This window comes from Acomys russatus, chromosome 22, assembly GCF_903995435.1.
Source record: "Acomys russatus chromosome 22, mAcoRus1.1, whole genome shotgun sequence".
Taxonomy (NCBI): Eukaryota; Metazoa; Chordata; class Mammalia; order Rodentia; family Muridae; genus Acomys; species Acomys russatus.
In genome coordinates this window covers 24,263,705-24,286,864 of record NC_067158.1, presented here as the reverse complement: position 1 = coordinate 24,286,864, position 23,160 = coordinate 24,263,705, and the positions used below count along the sequence as shown (strand labels likewise).

General features: G+C 43.7%; 1 protein-coding gene across 1 annotated transcript in view; it reads left to right on the top strand.

Moving 5' to 3' along the window:
* The first annotated feature begins 2,395 nt into the window (after window positions 1-2,395).
* Eif4enif1 (eukaryotic translation initiation factor 4E nuclear import factor 1) overlaps window positions 2,396-23,160 on the top strand; it is a 41,651-nt gene continuing 20,886 nt past the window's right edge. Inside the window, exons 1-7 of the mRNA XM_051165286.1 lie at window positions 2,396-2,494; window positions 3,120-3,243; window positions 14,675-14,748; window positions 17,970-18,097; window positions 19,197-19,483; window positions 19,849-20,050; window positions 21,937-22,112. Of these exons, the coding sequence (XP_051021243.1) occupies window positions 3,148-3,243; window positions 14,675-14,748; window positions 17,970-18,097; window positions 19,197-19,483; window positions 19,849-20,050; window positions 21,937-22,112 (963 nt within the window). The 5' untranslated portion in view covers window positions 2,396-2,494; window positions 3,120-3,147. The remainder of the gene's footprint in view (window positions 2,495-3,119; window positions 3,244-14,674; window positions 14,749-17,969; window positions 18,098-19,196; window positions 19,484-19,848; window positions 20,051-21,936; window positions 22,113-23,160) is intronic.

The window sequence follows — 23,160 nt, the reverse complement described above, 5'->3', positions numbered from 1 at the left end:
TGTGGTGCCCACACATCAGGAAGACTCCACGTACGGGTGGGAGAGACGGCTCAGTGGCTGCACTGGTCTTGCACAGCACTCAGGTTCAGTTCCCAGCGTCCACATGTGGACTCCATCTGCACCTCCAGTTCCAGATGAGTCGCCTTCTAACCCGTGAGGGCACCAGGCATGTACATACATACGCACAAAGCACTCAAACATACGTATAAAATGAAATATTAAAAACAATAAAAAGGACATGTGTTTCAGAGCTCTGTAGTGCCAGGTGATAGCACCTTTGACTTCCAAGGACGTGAATAAGGGATCCTTTAAAGGGTCTTAGCTCCTAGTCCTTAAGGTGATGAATGAAGCCGAGAACAGCTGTTGACACCTACCCAATTTATAAATTTGGGAGCAAAGTACTGGCTTAATCCTCTGCTTTGGTGTATGGCTTATTTATTTATTTGTTTGTTTATTTTAGGTTTTTCGAGACAAGGTTTCTCTGTGTAACAGCTCTGGCTGCCCTAGACTCACTTTGTAGACCAGGCTGGCCTTGAACTCACAGTGATCCGCCTGCCTTTGCCTCTTGAGTGCTGGGATTAAAGGAGTGTGCCGCCACGCCCAGCCTGGTCTACAAAGCAAGTCTAGGACAGCCAAAGCTACACAGAGAAACCCTGACGCAAATAAATAAATAAATAAATAAATAAATAAATAAATAAATAAGGAAACCAACCACTGCTGATTCCCTACAATGCGTCTTTGCGTAAGAAATATTAATTTTTTCAAGGAAAGCTTGTGCAGATTAGCTAAAGCTTTCCCCCCCTCATTGCCAAGTTAAAGATAAATACATTTCCTAACTCTACACAGCCTATACAGCAACGGAGAATCAGGCGAAATGTTTCTCTGTCCCTCGTCTGCAGTTCTGGAGGCTCGCGCCTGCTTGTCCCAGCACTGGCGAGGCCAGCCAGGGTTACATAGTTAAAATCTGTCACAAAAGATAGTTTGTCAGAAAGACTTTATTAAGCCTTACAAACGGAAAAGTAATTACTTGTGTTGCCAAGGCTCACAGAAATAAAAAGGAAGTAGTTTCCCAAGTAAAGGATGTCCAAATGTCATGCTACCCACGCTGGCTTTTAACTCCGGGGTCTAAAGCTCCCCAAAACTAAGATCACATGTTTAGGCCAACACGCTCAGCCTCGCTGTTCTTTAGAGAAAACCAAAACAAAAGACAAACAAAATAAGAGCAACTGCCTGTTTCCAAGCCAAAAAGCCATCAACTCTGGGCAGTCCCACCGTGCAGAAACAGCTCAGCATACTCCTGCAGATCAGGCTCACAAGTGACCTTTCCAGAGCCGCAGTTCTTAGATTATTCACTTATTTGCGTATCTGTATCCTCCGTCAGTTGAGTTTCGGTTGTTGGGTAAAGGCTAAGCGTCCGACCGGCCATCTAACTTCCTCCAGATACTTAACTCTTCCCTTCCCGTGCAGGGTAAAGCGAGATTCAGGTTACTGACTTCAATTAACTTGTCAACTTCCTTCACATGGGATCAAAAATAATTGTAACAAACTTGCTTTTTAACAATGAGCCAGCCCTTATGGCTAATGCTCTTCCTAGTAACTCTAAGGACAGTTTTAGGAGGAAAAAAAGAAAACGAAAAATCTGGGCGTTCAGAGCTTTAACCTAGATCACGCCACCAGTGAACAAACAGAACACAACAATGTTGTCCTAACTGGCCCCTGCTGCCCAACCCGAGGAGTGGCCCAGCCAGGTGACCGACAGCAACCAGCCGATCCACCCAGAGTACCCCGCTCGCGCCGGCGTGGCGCGGGTCCGGGACAGCGCGTTGCTGGCTCCGCCCCTCATGACGCGTGGGAACACGGCGCCCTTCCTTGAGTTGCCCACGGCGGCCGCCTGCGCGCTCGGGTGCTGGCTCCCACAGCTCGGGTCGTGAGCACTTCCCGGCCCCCGCCGTGCCCGTCGGGATAGTGTGCCTTCGCCGTCTGGCCCACGCAGAACCGAGAGAGACGGAGCGCGGCGTCCAGTGCGGCTCCTCCACGAGGCACCGCCGCGGACACCCCAGGTCCTGCGCACTGCGAGGGCGGTGCCTGTGGCCCCGCGGTGCGCGACGGGGGTTATTAGGGGGAGGAGGCGGAGAGCTGCGCCGGAGGGCCGGGCCGCGGTTACGGCGGCTGAGGAGAGCCAGCCCGAGCGGGTTGGGGGGCGGGCGGGAGGAGGCGCAAGCGCAGGCCGCGGGGCAGCGACGCCGGGCCTGGAGCGGGCGCGGGGGGACGCCCGGCGGCGGGCGCTCCGAACAAGGGTACGGCCAAGCACGGGGCCCCGGCCTGCGGGCGAGGACGGCGCGCTGCCCCGGGAGCGCGGGCGGCAGGGTGCGCGCGGGGGGCGGCACAGGCGCGAGGTGCGCGGGCGGCTGGCGGGCAGCAGGCGGGCCTGCGCCGGCTCTAGGCGGCCGACCTGTGGACTTGGTCCCCTGCTCCCTCCGGCCCGCCTCCCTCTGTGAGTACCATCCCTGCCCTTCTTCCCGAGGAGGCCTCTAGCCTAGGGCCTGGGTGAGGGGCCAAGGGTTGGTTTAAGACGCGGAGTTTCCCAGAGGGAGGCCCGCACCGGCCCCTTTCCTCGCCGCGGACGCCCCTCACATGGCCGGCCACAGGTGTGGCTTGCTGAGAGAGGTGCGCTCGGCCCGGTTCCCCAGCTCCTTACTCGGGGGTGATAAGGGGCAGCTGGTGCCATCCATTGACAAGTGACAGGCACTTCCCAGCAGCCTAACCAGTCCTGCCCCTACTCAACTCCGGGAAACTTCACCGCCGCCGCCAGGTTGATTCTAGTGGGTGGCAGCGGCTATTTTGGTTTCTCTTTGTATTAAAGATAATTAGAGGCTGTAGCCTGAGTCGGCCCCTTCCACTTCTGCTTTCCTTATGCTGTGGATACTCTGAAAACTTCAGGTGGTTCTCTTTCCAATTTAGTTCTGGCTCACGCCATAGTTTTTGGGTGGATTTTTTTAAACAAAACTTTTTAGATTCTCCTCCCACCCTGTAAAGTTTCAGTTTCATAAGCAGCTAAGGCTCCTGAATATTTATTGTCAATATTTATTGACAGCTTTGTGCTGAATTTTGTCCTCCAGGTGCAAAAACATTGTACACCAAGAAGCCATGGAGAAGAGACGTGGGGATGAAGCAGAAAATGGGGTTGCTTTCCTTGACCTGAAGAAGCTGCCCGCCTCCAAATCCCCCCATCGCTATACAAAAGTAAGCTTTGTTGCAAATGAAGTAGTAATGTGTAGGTACTTCATGGAAATTAGTTAAAGCGGTAGACTTGCTCTGACTCACTGAGAACTAAATAAGTGGAGGAAAGCATCAGCTTGGTCGTTTTTCTGGAAGTGTGACTACTGGGTGTAAACTGTAGTATTTGGGTGAAAGGCTGTTGTCCCCGACCCTGTGTGAAATATGTAGATAAGTACATGTTTGCACCCAGATGTTCTGTGACACTTGTGTGATTGGGTGGCAGGGATCAGGTGAGGATTCCAGTCTTGAAACTGCCAGAGACAGGGATTATGCTGCAGTTGAGCCCATGTCCATATTTCCTCGGTATGAACTCCAGCATGGCTTCCTGTCCCTGACCTAGGACACTCACTGGCCATAAGAAGGCTGATGGGCACATGGGAGGTAGAGACTGGAGGAGAAAAGATCAGAGGTGGGCCTCTAGCTAATGGCTGGTATCAGGACAAGGGTCTTCTTGGGAGAGCCTAGGTCACTTATAGAGTGCTTTGAACTTAACAATACAATAAAGTCTTGGTTTAAAAAGGAGAAACACCTTAACTATACTGAACTTTTGGTTTTTCCAGACAGAGTCTCTCTCTGTCTGTGTAGCTTTGGCTGTCCTGGACTCAATTTGTAGACCAGGCTGGCCTTGAACTCACGAAGATCCACCTGCTTCTACCTCCTGAGTGCTAGGATTAAAGGTGTGTGCGACCACGCCAAGCCCTATACTGAACTTCTTAATGTCTGTTTTTCGAGACAGGGTTTCTCAGTGTGGTCCTGGCTGTCCTCAATTCACATGCCTTTAATCCCAGCACTCGGGAGGCAGAGCAGGTGGATCACTGTGAGTTTGAGTGAGTCCGGGACAGCCAAGGAACTCTGTCTTGAAACTCTGTCTTGAAAAACAAAATAAACCCAGCACTTGGGAGACAGAGGCAGGTGGATCGCTGTGAGTTCGAGGCAAGCCTGGTCTACAAAGTGAGTCTAGGACAACCAAAGCTACACAGAGAAACCTTGTCTCTAAAAACAAAACAAAACAAAAAAAAAAAAAACAAAATAAAAAATCAAATTCAGAGCCAGTGTGTGGTGGCACAGGCCTTTAATTCCAGCACTCTGGAGTCAGGGGCAGGTGAATCTCTGTGAGTTTGAGGCCAGCCTAGTCTACAATAATGAGTTCCAGGTCAGCCAGTGATACATAATAGCCCTATCTCAAACAACAACAACAAAAAGAATCAAAGTCATATCACAAAAAATAGTCATCTTTTGTCCTCTTCTGTAGTGTCACATGTGATTTTTCTGTAATGTCAGAAGGATAATGCTGCTGCTCTGTAGGGTTCTGGGAGAAGGCATTTGGATGAGGAGCTTGGCCACTCCACTGTTGCTTTGGAGTTCTGTCCAGACTTCACTGGTTACCAGAGTGGGTGTCTGTACTAGGATCTCCCAGACTGTTTTGGGAAGCTTGATAAGGTTTCTAAGGGAGGCTAATGCAGCTTTCTTGGGTATGTGGTTCTTGGGCAATTAATTAGTAGCTTGTTTTTGCCTGGTCAGATTTTAGTAACCAAAAGTGGGAAGTCCTTTACTAAACCCTCTGGCATCAATGATGATTTCAGAGATTTGGCCCATAGTCTGTGTAATGTCTACAGAACAGTGTTCTCACATTCTGATAAAATACTGAGGAGGAGCAAGCATTGCCTCGTAGTGTGGACCCTTTCCAAGGATTTTTTTGTTTGTTTTTGCTTTTTGAGACAGGGCTTCTCTGTGTATCCTTGGCTGTCCTAGACTCACTTTGTAGAACAGGCTGGCCTTAAACTCATCTATCTGCCTGCATCTGTCTCCTCAGTGCTGGAATCAAGGATTTTATCTTTAGCCAAAATCAAAAGTTTTCTTTGAAAATACCTGTAAAGTGGGTCCCTTTAAAGGAATAGTTGGCATTAAGAGCTCTTCTTAAATTTATTATTATTTTGGTTTTTCAAGACAGTTCCTCTGTGTAGCCCTAGCTGTCCTCAAACTCACAGCGATACACCTGCCTCTTCCTCCCAGAATGCTGGGATTACAGGTGTGCGCCACAGCGTCCTGCTTTAGCTGTTTTGATTTTAGCTTGTAGTGTCTTACATGTCTTGGACATTGCTGGAATATAGTACATTTAAACTCTAAACTCTGCAAGAAGGTTTTTGCCCACCCAGATATCCAGACAGATTTTGGGCCATGCTTTGAGAAACATACTCAATTTAAGGCATTAATTTCTTTTTCTTCTGGTTTTTTATTTTTGTTTGTTTTGGGTTTTTTTGTTTTGTTTTGTTTTTGGAGACAGTCTTTCTGTGTAGTCTGAGCTGTCCTCAAACTCACTATGTAGACCAGGCTGCCCTGAACTTACAGAGGTAGTGATGGGTAATAAACTGTGCTACATTAGTTTATTTTCAATCATGGTACTGAGCCCAAAGCTTCATTCATACTATGCAAGATCTCTACTGCACCCAGCCCAAGAACATTAGCTCTTCAGGGTTGTTCTTTCCTTTTTTTTTTTGCTTGACTTTTTGTTTGTTTTCTTTTGTTTCTTTTTGTTTTTTGTCTTGGTTTGTTTGGATTTTTTGTTGTTGTTTTTTGAGACAGGATTCTCTCTGTGTATTTGGCTGTCCTGGGCTCACTTTGTAGACCAGGCTGGCCTCAAACTCACAGTGGTCTGCCTGCCTCTGCCTCCCGAGTACTGGGATTAAAGGCGTGTGTTACCACACCAGTCTTTGTTTTTGTTTTTCAGGATAGGGTTTCTCTGGCTGTAGTGACAATTCTGGTATGTTGGCTTCTTTAAAAAAACAGGGAAACAAGCCGGGCGTGGTGGCGCATGCCTTTAATCCCAGCACTTGGGAGGCAGAGGCAGGCAGATCGCTGTGAGTTCGAGGCCAGCCTGGTCTACAAAGCGAGTCCAGGACAGCCAAGGATACACAGAGAAACCATGTCTCGGGGGAAAAAAAAAAAAAAAACCACGGAAACATTGTAAGAATAGGTTTTCGTTTTAATCCCAAGTGTGAGGAGATGGACCTGCTTTGAACTGTCCACATCAGATCACTATGATTTGCCTCATGCTCTAGCAGAGGCATGGTTTTGCCAGCTGCAGATAATTTCTGCAATTGTGTAATGTTTGAAATTCTGGGAATTTTTCAGAAGGTATATAAATGCTAGTGGCCCCATAGGTGGGTTCTGTGGTTGTTGGTCATTCAGGGGGGTTGGTTGTGGTTTGTTAGTAGTCTGTGCTCAAAGAAGAAACAAGAAGGGAAAAAATTAGATTCAAGCATTTCTCTCTCTCCCCCACCCCCATCCTTCTTTTTCTCCTATCTAGTGATAGGGGTTGAAGGGGGTCGGGGGAGAAGAACCCACAAAGTAGCAAAGACCAGCTATACCTGGCTATCTTGGAACTTGCTCAGTAGACCAGGCTGACCTCTGCCTCCTGAGTGCTAGAATTAAAGAGGTGACTCACTGTCACTCAGCTTTTTTTTTCTTCTTCTTCTTCTTCTCTTCTGTTTTTGTGTTGAGACTTGGTTTCTCTGTGTGGCCCTGGCTGCCCTGGAACGCACTCTGTAGACCACACTGACCTAGAACTCACAGAGATCTGCCTGCCTCTGCCCACCGTCCCCCCTCCCATGTTAGGATTAAAGGCGTGGGCCACCAAGCCTGGCTAGAAGTAACTTTTTGTTGTTTTGTTTTGTTTTGTTTTGGAGACAGAGTTTCTGTGTGTAGCCTTGGCTATCCTGGACTTGCTTTGTAGACCAGGCTAGTCTGGTCTACCTCTGCCTCCCAAGTGCTGGGATTAAAGATGTACGCCATTGTGCCCGGCTACTGTGTATTTAAATGTAAAATCTGTTCAGGTATTTCTAGTGAAATCACAGCTTTATAACTGTCATCACTGTTAGAATTGTTTTTATAAATTTGTGGGTTTTTTTTTTCCAGTTTTTCTCTTAACCTGGCTACATCCAAATAATTGAGAGTATATTATTTGCTTATCAAGTACAACAACAGCAGTAATTACTCTATTCTTAACCCTCTAGACTAGTCTGGCTTCCTCCCTGTGTAAACCCCTTGAGATAAGTGCACTTGAAGGTTTTCCCTGCTCAGCTAAATCTCTTTGTCTCCTAGACTTCAGCCCATGGCAGAGTCCCCTACTTCCTCCTCCAATTCTTCCCCTGCCTGGCAGGAAGTCCAATCCTATTCTTTCTCCCTGCTCAGTAATTGGCTGTAAGCTTTTTCTTGGGGGGGAGTGTTTATACAGCATTGAGACAGGATATTCTCAGAACAAGGATTACAACCAAATACAGGGGGAGAGGGTACAGAAATCAGCATTTGAATTACATAGTAACCTTATGCCTATGCATGGCTGTCCACTGTCAGATCACTTTCATCCCCAAACTAACTCTACTGATTTCAGTTACTGTCCTCTCCCCTAAGTGTCTAGCAACCATTGATCTACATTGTGTCAATACGGATTTACCTTTCAGAACATTTTTTATATATGGAATTGTAGGTTTTGTCTTCTTCAGTTAGTGTAATTTTCTCCAGGCTCATTCTTACCTCCCTTTTTCCCCCATTATTTAATTCTGTTGTATTCCAGCTTGTGTAAGATAATTTTGCCCTTTTCATTGTGAAGTGATATTCCGCTGAGTGACTGCCATGTTTTGTGTATTCAATAATAGACGTGTGTTGTTTTATTCTTTCGCTGTTGTGAGCTGCCCTATGAGCATCTGTGTGTACATTTTGGGATTGACTTTTTTTTTTTTAATCTACTGAGGAGGGCATGACGTCGTTTAACTTTTTTGAAGAATTGAAAATATATTCCACACTATTTTTACATGTTTTTCCACATGCTGGCCAAGCAAAACATTGAGCTATAGCCCTTGCCCTTTGGCACAGTTTTAGCTTACTTTTGTATACATAAAGGCTTCCTATATGCCCCTCACTTCATTTTCTCTATTGGCATCTTACTATGTTAGTATATAGTACATTTGTTATAATTAAAGAGCCAGTGTTAGTACATTGTTATTAGCTGCAGTCTATATTTCTTTGGGAGGGGGTTGGGTTTTTTTTGAAACAGGGATTCTCTGTAGCCCTGACTATCCTGGAACTCACTCTGTAGACCAGATTGGCCTTGAACTCACAGATTTTCCCCTGCCTCTGCCTCCTCAGTGCTGAGATTAAAGGCCTGTGCCCCACCACCTTCACTTAAAAAACAAAAGAACCAAAAACTAATGCCCCACATGAGTATTGTTTCAGTTGTAATCGCTTCTTTGGGTTCTTGCTTGTGCATACTGGTGGCACTCGTGTATGGGAGCCAGAGCTTCCATATGGGAATCAACGCTCCCTTTACCATGTAGGTGCCAGGGATTGAAATCAGCCTTTACCTGATAAGCCATCTCACTAGCCCCATTGTTTTACTTTTTGTAAAACTGGTTGTTAACTATGTTAATTTGAGTTTTGCTTTGGTTTTTTAAATAAAAATGTAATGTACATTCTGTGTAAGGCCTACATATATATGTCTTTGTGAGGGAGTCAGATCTACTGGAACTTTGAGTTACATACAGTTGTGAACTGCCATGTGGGTGCTAGGAATTGAACCCGGGTCCTCTAGAAGAACAGCCAATGCTCTTAACCACTGAGCCATCTCTTCAGCTCCTTTAATTTGAGTATTATTGCTGCTTGTTTGGGAGAGGTGCATTTTTTTTGTTTTGTGTGTGTGAACTTGTTGGTTGCTTTGGGTTTTTGACAGTGATGGTGATTTGTTGAGACAATAATCTTGTGGCCCAAGCTGGCTCCAAACTCACACTCTAGTGCCGCCTCCCCCCCATATGTGGATTACAAGTATGCAGCACCACATCCATGTTCTCTTAAGTGTTTGTGGATATGCTAAAATACTGTTACTCAGTAACTTGTACTTAACTCCTTATCTTCTGAGGATAGGTGTTAGAAACAAAGCACCTCTTGTTGTGGTGGTTGATTCTTTCTTTCTTTTTCTTTGGTGGGGTTTTTTATTTTGTTTTTGTTGTTTGATTTGCTGATACATGCATTTAAGTGTGAAGTATATTGTAAAATAGGGTATTTGTACTTGGAGAAGAAGTTTGTAATAATCTTTGAATTGGGGGCTGGAGAGATGGCTCAAAGGTTAAGAGCACTGACTGCTCTTCTAGAGGTCCTGAGTTCAATTCCCAGCAACAACACAGCTCACAACCATCTATAATGTGATCTAATGCCCTCTTCTCTCCTGCAGGTAGAGCACTATATACATAATTTTAAAGTCTTTAAAAAAAAAACTTGGCTGGGCGTGGTGGCAGACGCGCCTTTAATCCCAGCACTCAGCAGGCAGAGGAAGGCAGATCGCTGTGAGTTCAAGGCCAGCCTGGTCTACACTGTGAGTCCAGGACAGCCAAGGATAAACAGAGAAAACCCTGTCTCAGAAAAAAACAAAACAAAACAAAAAATTTTTTGAATTACTTTTAATAGTAGAAAAGTTACAATTTGGTATTTTCTTATTTCCTTCTGTTACTAAGCTACATTCCAACCTCTCCTCACTACCCCCTTACTCAAAAGCAGAAAGCTGTAAACTATAGCTCTTAGAGTTTCTGCTGGTGGATGGTAGTAGCATGCGTCTTTAATTCTAGTACTCAGTAATCAGAGCGGGTGCATCTGTGTGAGTTGGAAGACAACCAAAGCTACACAGTGAGACCCTGTCTGAAAAAAACAAAACAAACCAAAACCCAGTAATTTATCAGTGAATCCCAAATACATTCAGACTGTATGCTATAGGTGTGATGATACCATGGATGGTTTGTTGTCATCATTTGGTTGGTTGGTTCAGTCTCAGTTTTTGAGGCGGATCTGATTGTGTAGCCCAGGCTGATTTCAGTGTTCCTCCTGCCTCTGCCTCCTGAGTGGTAGGATTGCAGGTATACGCTGTCATACCTAGACAAGATAGCCTGATTTTTTTTTTAAGACTATGGAGTCTTCTGGTCATAGAGCAGTTTGCTGTCCTGAAACATTTAGAGGCTTCACACATCTTACAAAGACACTTTGTGAATCTATGGTTTGCTTGAGTGCAATGATTACTGTGGACTGGGAGAGCAAAGCTGGTCTCCATTTTTAGCCCAAGATGCATCATGCACTGTCTTTCAGGGCTGAGAAGGTGCTCTTTGCAAAGGTCACTTGGTAGTGGGACCTGCCATGTTCTGCAAAGCAGTTAGAGCATTGTATTCATACAAAAGTTCATGAACTGAAGTGTAATTTGTTTCCTTCTATAAATGAGTAAGCTAGTGTTCTATTAAGAGGTAATAGAATTTGTGACTACTCATTTACTTAAGCAGGCTCATATATTAGTAGTTTATAAATGCATATACAGATGCACATACTTTGTGATTCTGGTGAAAGGACGTAAGATTACAAGCAAATGAGGGTATATACCCAGCTCCTGGGCCTTGACTTCCTGTACCATTCCACCCTTTAAGGAACTAGAGGTGCTCATAGAAATGATGGCTCTAGGGTGAGACAGGTTGGGCCAAGATAAAGCAGAAAGGCACTATTGCCTGCTTATTTATTTATTTATTTATTTATGTGTTTATTACTTTTGAACACATGGTTCCATTATGTAACCTAGGCTGGCCTGAAACTGATAATCCTTCTGTCTCAGCCTCATGAGTGCCTGGTTTCCAAGTGTGTGCAGCTACATCCTATAGAAAGCACTGATTGTTTCCCTAAAAGTTTGGGCAAATAGCCTGCTTGAAGTTTCCACTGGCAAAATCTGAGACTAATTTGGGCAAAGTAATTAAGGATATTCATGAATGAAGGAAGGACTCTAGTTGGATGTGGTGGTACAGGTCTTTAATCCCAGCACTCTGGAGGCAGAGACAGATCTTTGTGAGTATAAGGCCACCTTGGTCTACATAGTGAATTCCAAGACAGCCAGTGCTACATAGAGACCCAGTCTCAAATTTACAAAAAAAAAAAAAAAAAGTGTAGGGCATCAGAGATGTTAAGAAAACTAGAAATAAGGGAAAATGGCTCTGACTGGAAAATGAAGAATGAGGGCAAGAATCACAGACACCAAGTTAGGTGGAACTTTGAAATAAAAACCCAGATATTTGAGTGATTTTAAGGTGTCTCCCCACAGATCACAGGCTTAATTTCCAAATGGGAAAGTAGTAACTAAACTAGAGATCACTTTGACCTTGTGATCAGAATTACTGTCATTAATTGTTCAGCAGCTGGACATATTGCACCCAGAGGTGACTTTCTAAGAAGGCTGTATCTCTTGTTTGTTTTGAGACAGGATTTATCTCTGCAGACCTGGCTGTCCTGGAACTCACTGGCCTCGAAGTCAGAGATCCGCCTACCTCTGCCTCCTGGGCACTGAAATTAAAGGTGTGCGCCACCACTGCCCAGCTAAAGCATTTATTTCTTATTTCTTATGCTTATCCTACGTCATGAGGAAACATTAAACAAAGAACACTTAAAATACTCAGGAGGGTGAGGTGAAAAGATAGTATGAAGCCAGTTTGTGTTACATTGTACCCACAAACAGAAACAAAATTAGGTTGTACTTTTTAGAAATTATCTACGTCCCCATAAGCAAGAATTGTAGCAATACCCAGATTAAGGGAGACAGAAATATGACAACCAGATACCTGATTTTAGTGTGGCTCAGCCTCTGTTGGAAGGGACAGAAAGTAAAGGATATTATTGGTCAGTGAACAAAATTGGAGTTTGAAGGGTGTTTTTGTTTGTTTAGGTTTTTTGAGACAGGGTTTCTCTGTGTAACAGCTCTGACTGTCCTGGACTCACTCTGTAGACCAGGCTGGCCTTGAACTCAGAGATCTGCCTACCTCTGCCTCCCCAGTGGGAGTTGTTTTTGTTTTTTGTTTATTTTTAGATAGAGTTTCACTATGTAGTCCTGCGCTCAGCCTGAACCTTGCTGTGTAGGCAAACTGGCCTAGAACTCACAGAGATGAGCCTGCCTCTGGCTCTTCAGTGCGTAGAATGCTTAAAAGGATTGTGCTGCCACACTGGGATTGAGAGAGTTACTGATAAATGCAGTCTGTACAGCTGGGGACCTTCTCAGCTAGAGTCTGCAGGAAGGAGTCAATTACTGCCCAGAGTGTTCACTGTGTGACAGCTTCTTTCTCCATCAGAAATGATCCTGGTCTTGAATAGTCACTATCTTTGAGAGAATGGAAAATAGTCCTTAAGTTATTTTCTGTGAGCCAAACAGTGGTGGCACACATCTTTAATCTCAGTACTGGAGAGCCAAAGGCTAGTGGCTCTGTGAGTTCAAGGCTAGCATGGTTTACAAAGGGAGTCCAGGACAGCCAAGGCTACACAGAGAAACCCTGTGTGTGTTTGGTGGTGGTGGGGGGGGGGGGAAGAAATGCTCATTCTTAGGGCTGGCAAGGGGCTTGTGTGGCTCTTTTGCAAGAGTAGAGTTCAGTTCTTAGGTCCACGTCAGTCAAGTGACAGCCACCTAGAACTGCTGCTCCAGGAGATCTGAGGCCCTCCCTTTTCTAGTCCCTTCAGGTACCCACACACAGATGCACACGTGTTACACATAAATACACGTAAAATAAATCCTAAGAGAGTATCTTCATTCTATAGAAGTGAGCACTAAAGCATACAAGTAAGGGATCGTAACTTAAGCAGCTAACCCCTGAGTGCTTAAAAAAGCTTTATCTGAAGAGAACAAGTGATGCCAGGTGTCGTGGTGCACGCCTTTAATCCCAACACTCAGGAGACAGAGGCAGGTGGATCTGTGTTTGAGGCCAGCCTGGTCTACTGAGGGAATTCCAGGCCAGCCAGGGCTACACAGAGAAACCTTGTCTTGAAAAAATGATGAATGGATGGACAGACGGACGGACCAAGCAAATTGCTAACGGTGTTAACAGGCAAATCCAAGCCAGGTGTGGTGGCACACGCCTTTAATCTCAGCACTCGGGAGGCAGAGGCAGGCGGATGCTCTTGAGTTCAGGGCCAGCCTGGTCTACAAAGTGAATCCAGGACAGCCAAGGCTACACAGAGAAACCCTATCTCAAAAAACAAAACAAAACAAAAAACAGGGAAATCCAGTAAAGGCATGCAGGTGTTAAAGACAGTCTATAAGTAAAGCACTTACTTATTTGTGAGAACAAGAAATTAGATCACCAGACCTTACAGCAAAAGCTAGGCAGTGTGGGGAGGGGGGCGGGGCTGGACGGATAGTTCAGAGGCTGAGAGAGAGCATTTGCTAAGCGATCATGAGGAGCAGAGGTCCCAGGACCACATAACAAGCTTGGGCATTCCTGTAAACAGCTGTTGATTCAGTTGAGAGGGATCTGAAGTCCTTTTTATTTCTGAGGATGAATGGGCACATGTGTCTGTACAACACATACATGTACATTATTCATACTCGCATGAGTAAATGAATTACTTAAACAGTATTTGGATGGGTTTTTTTGTTTTGTTTTTGGTTTTGGTTTTTCGAGACAGGGTTTCTCTGTGTAGCCTTGGCCATCCTGGACTCACTTTGTAGACCAGGCTGGCCTCGAACTCACAGAGATCCACCTGCCTCTGCCTCCTGAGTGCTGGGATTAAAGGCGTGCACCACCACGCCCGGCTCTTTTTTTTTTTTTCTGTTCTTTTTCCCCCCTTTCTTTTTTTTTCTGAGATAGGGTTCTAGACCAGGATGGCCTTGAACCTACAGCCTGCCTCTGCCTCCTGAGTGCTGGGATTAAAGATGTGCACCACCACTGTTTTTTCTGTTCTTTATTCTTGAAATTTCATTACACTTAAGGGGGATGTGATAGGTGCACTGGCACATGCCTATAGTCTCAGGACTCAGGGAGGTAGAGGCAGCAGATCCATGAGTTCAAGGTCAACCTGGTCTACAAAGTAAGTCCAGGACAGCCAAGGGTACATAGGGAAGCTCTGTCTCAAACAACAAAAAGAGGAGCAGCAGGGGATGGAATTAATGTAGGGGCTGGAGACATGGCTCAGTGGTTAAGGGCACTGACTGCTCTTCCAGAGGACCCAGGTTCAATTCCCAGCACCCACATGGCAACTCAAAACTGTCTGTAACTCCAGACTCTGACACCCCCATGCAGACATGCATCCAGGCAAAACACCAATGCTTGATAGATAATCTTGTTTGAGCTTCTTATAAGTTCTGTGATCCAATTCTAGTCCTTTTGGAATTTTATGTCCAAAATTGTAAGAATCATGTGAAAGCTACATCTATGACCCCAGCACTTAGGAAGTAGAGGCTGGAAAACTCAATATGAGTCTTGAGAACTTTCCTCAATATCCTCCCCTCCTCCAACTAAATTGTGTAAAGTGCTTAAAGTAGACATACAGCGGGAAATAAATTAGAAGTATGTGGCCTGAGAAATGTGATTCAAAATTCTCATGTGATTTCTCTTTTTAGGAGGAGCTCTTGGATATAAAAGAACGTCCCTACTCCAAACAGAGGCCATCATGCCTTTCTGAAAAATATGACAGGTATGACTGTTACTGTTAAGAATTGCATTGTTGGGGGCTGGGAATGATGGCTCCACAGTTAAGCATCTGTACTGCTCTTTCAGTGGTCAGCACCCACATCCACCTGTAAACTCCAGCTTAAGGGGCATCCAACACCCCTGGCCAATTTCACACTTGCACTAATATGTAAATACACACACATATGCACGTAGATTTAAAATTAAAAGGTAAATTTAAAAATAAGTAAATAAAAAATATTTATTACATACACATGAATAAAATAAACTACATGCCGCAGGGAGAACCATGAGACAATCATGAGTTCTATAAATGTTACATTCATAGTGATTTTGCTATTTTATTTGTCAAACTTGAAATAAACATCTTTCTTGTTGGGTCTAAATTTCAGAATGAAATTCAATATCCATATCTCATCTCTATTAGCTTAAATCCTTTATCTTGATCTAAAAAGATCTTATCTCCTAACCAACTAAACTTGATTGTAAAACTAAACTATCTAGTCTTCAACCCTTCTCAGAGACTTGAGTAGAACCTGTAGTGTAAGTTAGCAGCTTCCAAAATGAAAAAAATGACAGTTCACTGCCTAAACAGTTACCCAACACTCTCTATAATGTTGGAGCCTTATCTTCGGCCTTCTAGCCCAATATCTCTGCCATACTTATTTGCAAGGCAGGAACTATTGAGGACTTGCTTACCCTGTATTGGCAGAGTTCAGCCATCAACTCTTCCTGCATCTAAGCTTGCTCACAGAATTCTATCTGTGGCAGAAACTGGACATTTTGCCCAGTGGCTGGTGTGCCAAATTTGAAGCCAACTCCATAAGGAGGTTCTTTGATGCTCATCATCTTTGAGGTCGACCCAAAGAAGATAACGAGCATCAAAAATAAATTTAAACAAAAATAATTGCATTGTTGGAAAGTTGTTGTTTTGGTAGCACCATGACTGAGGGAGGTACTTCAAGAGTTAATAACATGGCCACCAGCTAACCAGTACTGCAACTAAACTACAGGGTAATTCAGTTACAGTCTTAGGACAGACTTAGGCCAAGGAGTCTTTCTGCCAGTGTCTCTTTCCCAGACCCTGTGGTTCTTGCTGTGATTTCACTTGTTTAAGACCGAGGCAGGGGGCTGGAGAGATGGCTCAGAGGTTAAGAGCACTGTCTTGCTCTTCCAGAGGTCTTGAGTTCAAATCCCAGCAACCACATGATGGCTCATAACCATCTATAATGAGATCTGGTGCCCTCTACTGGTGAGCATGTGTACATGCAGGTAAACACTGTATAATAAATAAATAAATAAATATTGTTTAAAAAAAAAAAAAAAAAAAAAAAAAAAAAAAAAAGACCGAGGCAGGCGGATAGCTGTGAGTTTGAGGCCAGCCTGGTCTACAAAGTGAGCCCAGGACAGCCAACGCTACAGAGAGAACGCTGTCTCAGAAACAACAACAACAAAAAAGTGCTTTGGGGAAGGATGGCTCTGAGACCTTTATCAAAGAGCTCTTCCTATTAGCCTCATTGTGTCTTAGGTTCCTTAAGAAAAGGCAAAGGGCTTTGGTTTGAAGAAGCTAGGTAAAAAATGATCTGAAAACATGCAATACCCTATATATTTCTTAGTGTATGAGTAATTTCTTTTTCTTGTTGTGGGATTTTTTTTTTTTAATTTTTAAATTTAATTTTAATTTATGTGTATTGGTGTGAGGGTGTCAGATCTTGGAGTTACAGACAGTTGTGAGCTGTCGTGTGGGTGCTGGGAACCGAACCCAAGTCCTTTGGAAGAGCAGGCAGTGCTCTTAACCACTGAGCCATCTCTCCAGTCCCCTTGGGTTTGTTTTGTTTTGTTTTGTTTTTCGAGACTGGGTCTCTCTGTGTAGCCTCGGTTGTCCTGGACTCTCTTTGTAGACCAGGCTGGCCTCAAACTCACAGCTAACCACCTGCCTCTGCCTCCCATGTGTGCCACCATACTGGGCTCTGTTTGGGTGTTTGTTTGGGGGGGGGTTTGTTTTTAAGATTTATTTATTCTATATACAGTGCTCTGCATGTACACCTGCAGACCAGAAGAGGGCATTATATCACGTTAAAGACGGTGTGAACTACCATGTTGTTGCTGGGAATTGAACTCAGGACTTTTCGAAGAACAGTCAGTGCTCTTAACCTCTGAGCCATCTCTCCACTAAAACTTTTTTCTTTGTATAAAACAGTTATCCTGAGCAGACATATTAACTTTCATGCTAATTAGATATTGTGCCTAGTGACAATACTAAAGAGTGAAGTAAAGCTTCCTCTGTTGCCTTTCTTTTTATTTGAGAGTGAGCATTTGTTGGATCCCTCACAGAGACCCTAGAAGGTAGATAATATCTCCCTATTGTGAGGGCTGGAGAACTGTTGGCTTGCTCTTTCAAGAAGTGACTTCATGGCTAAAGGATAAAGCAGATAGAGCACTGGTGGGTCTGATCACAAACAAACAGAAAGCAAGAAAGACTCCAAGAGCTGTCCTACTTAGGAAAAAACTGTGAATACACATTGAAATTCTAGCCCAGTGTGGTGGTGCCTGCCTCACTCAGGAGCTGGGGCAGAATGATCTGTGTAGATCTGAGGCGACATAGCTCCAGTTCCACCAAAGCTGTTTGGTGTGACTCTGTCTCAAAACAACAACACACCCAAGCACACGCAAAAATTGTAGAAAAATACACACCATACTTTCTAAGAGAAACTTCTGGTAAAAGCTGTCTCTCAAAACTTAGGAACGATCTTTGTGTTGGACAGTTACTGTAGCTCATACAGAGCCCAGGGTTTATGGACTGCCAATTTCATTTGTGTACAGACTTCTGCCTTTCAAGTACCTATTGGTGTTATGTGATCATCAACAAACTGTTACTGAATTAATTACCGTTTATTATTACTGTTTTCATTTTGAATAGGGATTCATTCTGGTTTTTTGTTTTCTTTTGGTTTGGTTTGGTCTGATTTTTCGAGACAGGGTTTCTCTATGTAGCCTTGGCTGTCCTGGACTCGCTTTGTAGACCAGGCTGGCCTCACACTCACAGTGATCCGCCTGCCTCTGCCTCCCGAGTGCTGGGATTAAAGGCGTGCGCCACCACGCCCGGCTTAGGGATTCATTCTGAAGCAACCATGAAGTTTAGAAATAAGGACCTATTAGAATTAATCTACAGGAAAAAAAAAATTAATCTACAGACATTAACTAATGCTATCCTCTAACCTGTAGTGATGGTGTCTGGGACCCTGAGAAGTGGCATGCTTCTCTCTACCCAGTTTCAGGGAGGAACTCACCAGTGGAAAATCTGAAGAAAGAGCCAGAATCAGACCGACCTTCCCTAGTGCGCAGAATAGCAGGTAAGTCATATATAAATGGTAGTGTGATTTAGGAACATGCTCCTGACTGCTGGTTTCATTCTTAGCTACCAGGGTTTTATGTTTTGTTTGTTGTTTGTTTGTTTTGTTTTTCCAGACAAGAGTTTCTCTGTGTAGCCTTGGCTGTCCTAGACTCACTTTGTCGACCAGGCTGGCCTCGAACTCACAGAGATCCACCTGCTTCTGCCTCCAGAGTGCTGGGATTAAAGGTGTGCACCACCTGGCCCAAAGGTCTTTTTTTTTTAATTACTGAATTTAATATGCTGTGATTTTAAACTGGGAACCAACCGTGCTTACCAGGCTTTTATAAAGAATGGTAGATATTCTTGTGTCTGTGCCTCAAAAACACTTTGTTGAACCAGCAGCAAAGGTGTGCTCTTATAGTTTACATTTCACATCTAGGTGCATTTTATTTAAATTAAATGTTGTTGAATGTGGAACCAAGTTTAGGGGTTTGAACTCATAATAATCTTCCTGTTTCAGTATTTTAAATGCTGAAATTACATGCATACAAATGGACTGTAAAAAAGATCATTTTTGTGTGTATGAATATCCCTCTGATCACTGTTGATTACTTTTTAAGCATTTTGGTTATTTCAAATACTGACATGTCATTTTATTAATGGACAAAAGATTAGTTAAGAATTATATATATAAAGCCTTAGTCATAATAAAAGCAGATTAATCATAGAGTCATTTATTATGAAATCCATTTGTTTCTCTGAAGAGAAAATAATAAAAAAATTTTTTTTTAATTTAATATAAAAAAAATCATAAAGGGCCAATGAGGCGGTGGCTCAACAGACAGGTATAGGCACTGCTGCCACACCTGACAACCTGTGTTAGATCCTTACAGACCCACATGGTAGAAGGAAAGAACCTATCCACAAAATTTTGTCTGACCTCCACACATGGGCCATAGCATATACATATACAATAAATAAGTTTTTTACCCTGAATCTTTTGATAAGCCCAGTTTTAGCGATGCCTTCTTTCTGACACTTTGCATCCTCCTGCCAGCTACAGACATGATATCTGAGACTTCAGTTTGTTTAGCTTTTTCTTTCTGGTGTCTTTTCAGATCCACGAGAACGTGTGAAAGAAGATGACTTAGATGTTGTTCTCAGCCCACAGAGACGAAGCTTTGGAGGTGGCTGCCACGTGACAGCTGCTGTTAGCTCCCGCCGCTCTGGAAGTCCTTTGGAGAAAGACGGCGATGGGCTTCGCCTGCTTGGTGGACGAAGGGTTGGCAGTGGGAGGATAATCTGTGCCCGGGCCTTTGAAAAGGATCACCGTCTTAATGACAAGGACCTGCGGGACCTGAGAGACCGAGACCGAGACAGGGACTACAAGGACAAGCGCTTCAGGGTTTGTCCTCTGGCCCCCTTGCTTCTCAAGAGCTTGGAAATGTGATAGTCTCCTTTGTATTGCATTACTCTGTTGTTCCTCTCTTGATGATACAGAATCAACCCTAGGGCCACACACATGGTGGCAAGTGCCCTAGCTCTGACTTGCATCCTCCTAGCTCAACCAGTCACTTTGAGACGCTGGGGACCACAGCTCTGTCTTAACTAAACAAGTGCATTCTTGCAAGCAGTTCAAGAGTGGTGGTGCACTTCAGATTCACAGCACAGCATCTGCCTTCTGCTTCTGTCATTAATTCGTTAAGACTAGTCACAGTGCTTTCACTAGAACTTAACCGTTTTTCAGACTTGCCTTTTGTACTTTTTCAGAGAGAGTTTGCAGATAATAAACGTGTCTTTGGTGAGCGTAGAAGAAATGATTCATACACTGAGGAAGAACCAGAATGGTTTTCAGCTGGACCCACTAGTCAGTCTGAAACAATAGAGTTGACTGGCTTTGATGATAAAATATTGGAGGAGGATCACAAAGGGAGAAAGAGAACGAGGCGACGGACTGCCTCTGTGAAGGAAGGTCAGTACAAACTTGGAACTTGTTTTAAAGTAATATATGATGATTATTACCTTAATTGTACATTTAGCAATGGGTGCCAGTTTGTAAATGGTAAGTTTTTAGTGTTTCGACTTTATTTTATTTTTGAGACAGGTCTGCTTGTAAAGACAGTGCCTGCCAAATCTTTAAGGCATACTTTTATCATTGATTATGAAGTGTAGTCATAAGAAATCAGACTTGGGCCTGGAGAGATGGCTCGGTGGTTAAGAGCAGTAACTGCTCTTCCAGAGGATCCAGGTTCAGTTTCCAGCACCCACATGATAGCTCATAACTGTTTGTAACTGTAGTTCCAGAGGATCTGACACACTAAGTCAGACATACATGCAGACAAAACACCAAGGCACATCAAAATAATAATAATAATCATCATCATCATCATCATCATCATCATCTAGTTAAAAGAACAAAAGAGTAGCTGGGCATGGTGGCACACACCTTTAATCCCAGCACTCAGGAGGCAGAGGCAGGTGAATCACTGTGTGTTTGAGGACAGCCAGGACAACACACAGAACCCTGTCTTGAAAAAACTTAAAAAGAATAAAAAATTCTCAGACTCTACTGGGTACCTATTTTAGGTATAATTTGAAAAAAAATACATATTTTTTGGCAGGTAATAGGGGAAACCCCTTAGTGATAATTAGTGCTATCGTCCAAAGAAGTTAAAATAAACTTAAATGGAAATAAGCTAATTTAAGATTTCTGAAAGATTTTTGTTTTTGTTTTGTTCTTCAAGACAGGGTTTCTCTATGTAACAGCTCTGGCTGTTCTGGAACTCGCTCTGCAGCTCTGTAGTCCAGGTTGGTCTCGAGCTCACGGAGATCCACCTGCCTCTGCCTCCCAAGTGCTGGGATTAAAGGCGTGCGCCACCACCACCCAGCAAGGTTGTGTGTGTGTGTGTGTGTTTTAATCACTTACAAATAAGTGGAGTTTGTTCTGTTTAGCTCATATTTGTCTAAAATTAAAATATTAGCAACTATTATTTTGCTTAGCCTGTCTTCCCATCTTAAAAGAAGTGGACATTACTGAATTTCAGATATATCTGGCCTTATAGAATAAGACAGAGCTGATTGGAGCAGGTTATCTGCTTGTAGAGGTCTTCTCAAACTTTACATTGGTAGTGTGCTACAGCCAGCCTTGTAGACAAGTGAAAAGTTCTCATACACAGTTATACCAGATGCATGTGTAAACACAGTGCTAATTAATTTGACTTCAGAAGCCCTAGTTCAGTTCCAATTACCCACATCAGGCTGCTCAAAAATAGGTGTATATGTAAATAAATCCCCAAGAGGGAGCCAGCGACATTTTCTGGCCTTTCCAGATGCCTGGGCAAACGAAAACAAGCATACACACTCACACATACACAGAGAAATAAATAAATTTTATTATTATTTTGTTTTGGTTTGTTTTATGAGATGGGGTTTCTCTGTACAATAGCCCTGGGTATCCTGGACTCATTTTGTAGACCAGACTGGCCTCAAAGTCACAGAGATCTGCCTGCCTCTGCCTTCCAAATGCTGGGATTTAAGGCATTTACTATCATGCCAACATTTTTTTTTTTTTTTTTAAAGAAAAGAAAGCTAAATATAGCATAGAAAACTTGACATATTTAAGGATGGGGCCTCAGTCCTTTCCCTACTCTGTGAGTGTTCTGTGTACTTAGCAAGGATTTTTCTCCCAGTTTACCGAGAAAGGAGGTACTAATGCTTTCTTATAGGAAGTACAGAAGTGCAGTACCTACACAGTAAGTCTGTTTACAATCCTGCGTGGCTATTCTGATGGCTAAAGGCACAGAGTGAGGCTGGAGTGTGTACTTCAACACATGGTTTCTGTCCTGGTTTTGTTTTCAGGCATAGTGGAGTGCAATGGAGGGGTGGCTGAAGAGGACGAGGTGGAAGTCATCCTGGCCCAAGAGCCTTCTGCTGATCAGGAGGTTCCAAGGGATGTTGTCCTACCAGAACAGTCCCCAGGAGAATTTGACTTTAATGAGTTCTTTAACCTGGACAAGGTTCCAGGCTTGGCTTCGGTGAGTGTAACCCCACATTTGCAAATGTGGATGGAGAAGTTAGAGAGATGGCTCAGTGGATAAAATCCTTGCTTTGTAAGTGTGAACACTGAATGGAATTTAGATCTAGCTCTGGAACACAAGTAAGTCTTGAGGCAGCATGGTGGCCTCCTGTAATCCCAGCACACAGAAGGTAGAGACAGAATTCTTGGAGCAAGCTGGCTAACTGAACTGTTTGGTGAGCTGTGGGTTCAAGTGGAGTCCCTGCCTCAATTTATAAAGCAGAGAGTAATTGAGGAAGGTGCCTATCATCAACCTCTTGGCTTCTACTTGCACATATACATATGTGCACATGCACATATATACACAGACGTGTAGAATCTGGGTGTGGAGATACACATTTATAATCTTGGCATTTGGAATGCTGAGACAAGAGGAGTTTGAGTCCAGGTTAGCTGGAACTACATAGTTATTTCAAGACTAGTCTGACTGTCGAGCCCGTCTTTATTTTTTCTAATTTTTAAATTTTTTTTATTGTCTCTTTTAATGATGCCTTAACTATTCCACAAGTATATTTAAACATAGCTTCTGGGTCTACATCCAAAGCATTTCATAAAATACATGTGTGTGTGTGTGTATTTTTTGTTTGTTTGTTTTTGTCGTCATCCCCTCCCCCCCACCGAGACAGGGTTTCTGCCTCCCTGGTGCTGGGATTAAAGGCATGCGCTACCACGCCCAGCTCATAAAATACATTCTTATTAATTCTTTGAGAGCTGTATTTTGTCTTTTGTCTTTTTTTTCCCCAGAGCTAAGGACCAAACCCAAGTGCTTAGCTCTCTACCAATGAGCTACATCCCCAACCCTGAGAGTTATGTAATGTGCTTGATACTGTTCACTCTCCCTCCCCCTCAAACCCACCTTTAAAAACTTTTTAGTTTTATTTTAAAAGGATGGAACAGCTAATTAAGGTTAAATTTGACCTAGTGATCCCCCCACCTCCCCATCCCCACCCCAGGGAGGGTTATCTTTTGTTTTGCTTTCAAACAGGGTCTCTCTATGTAGCCTTAGA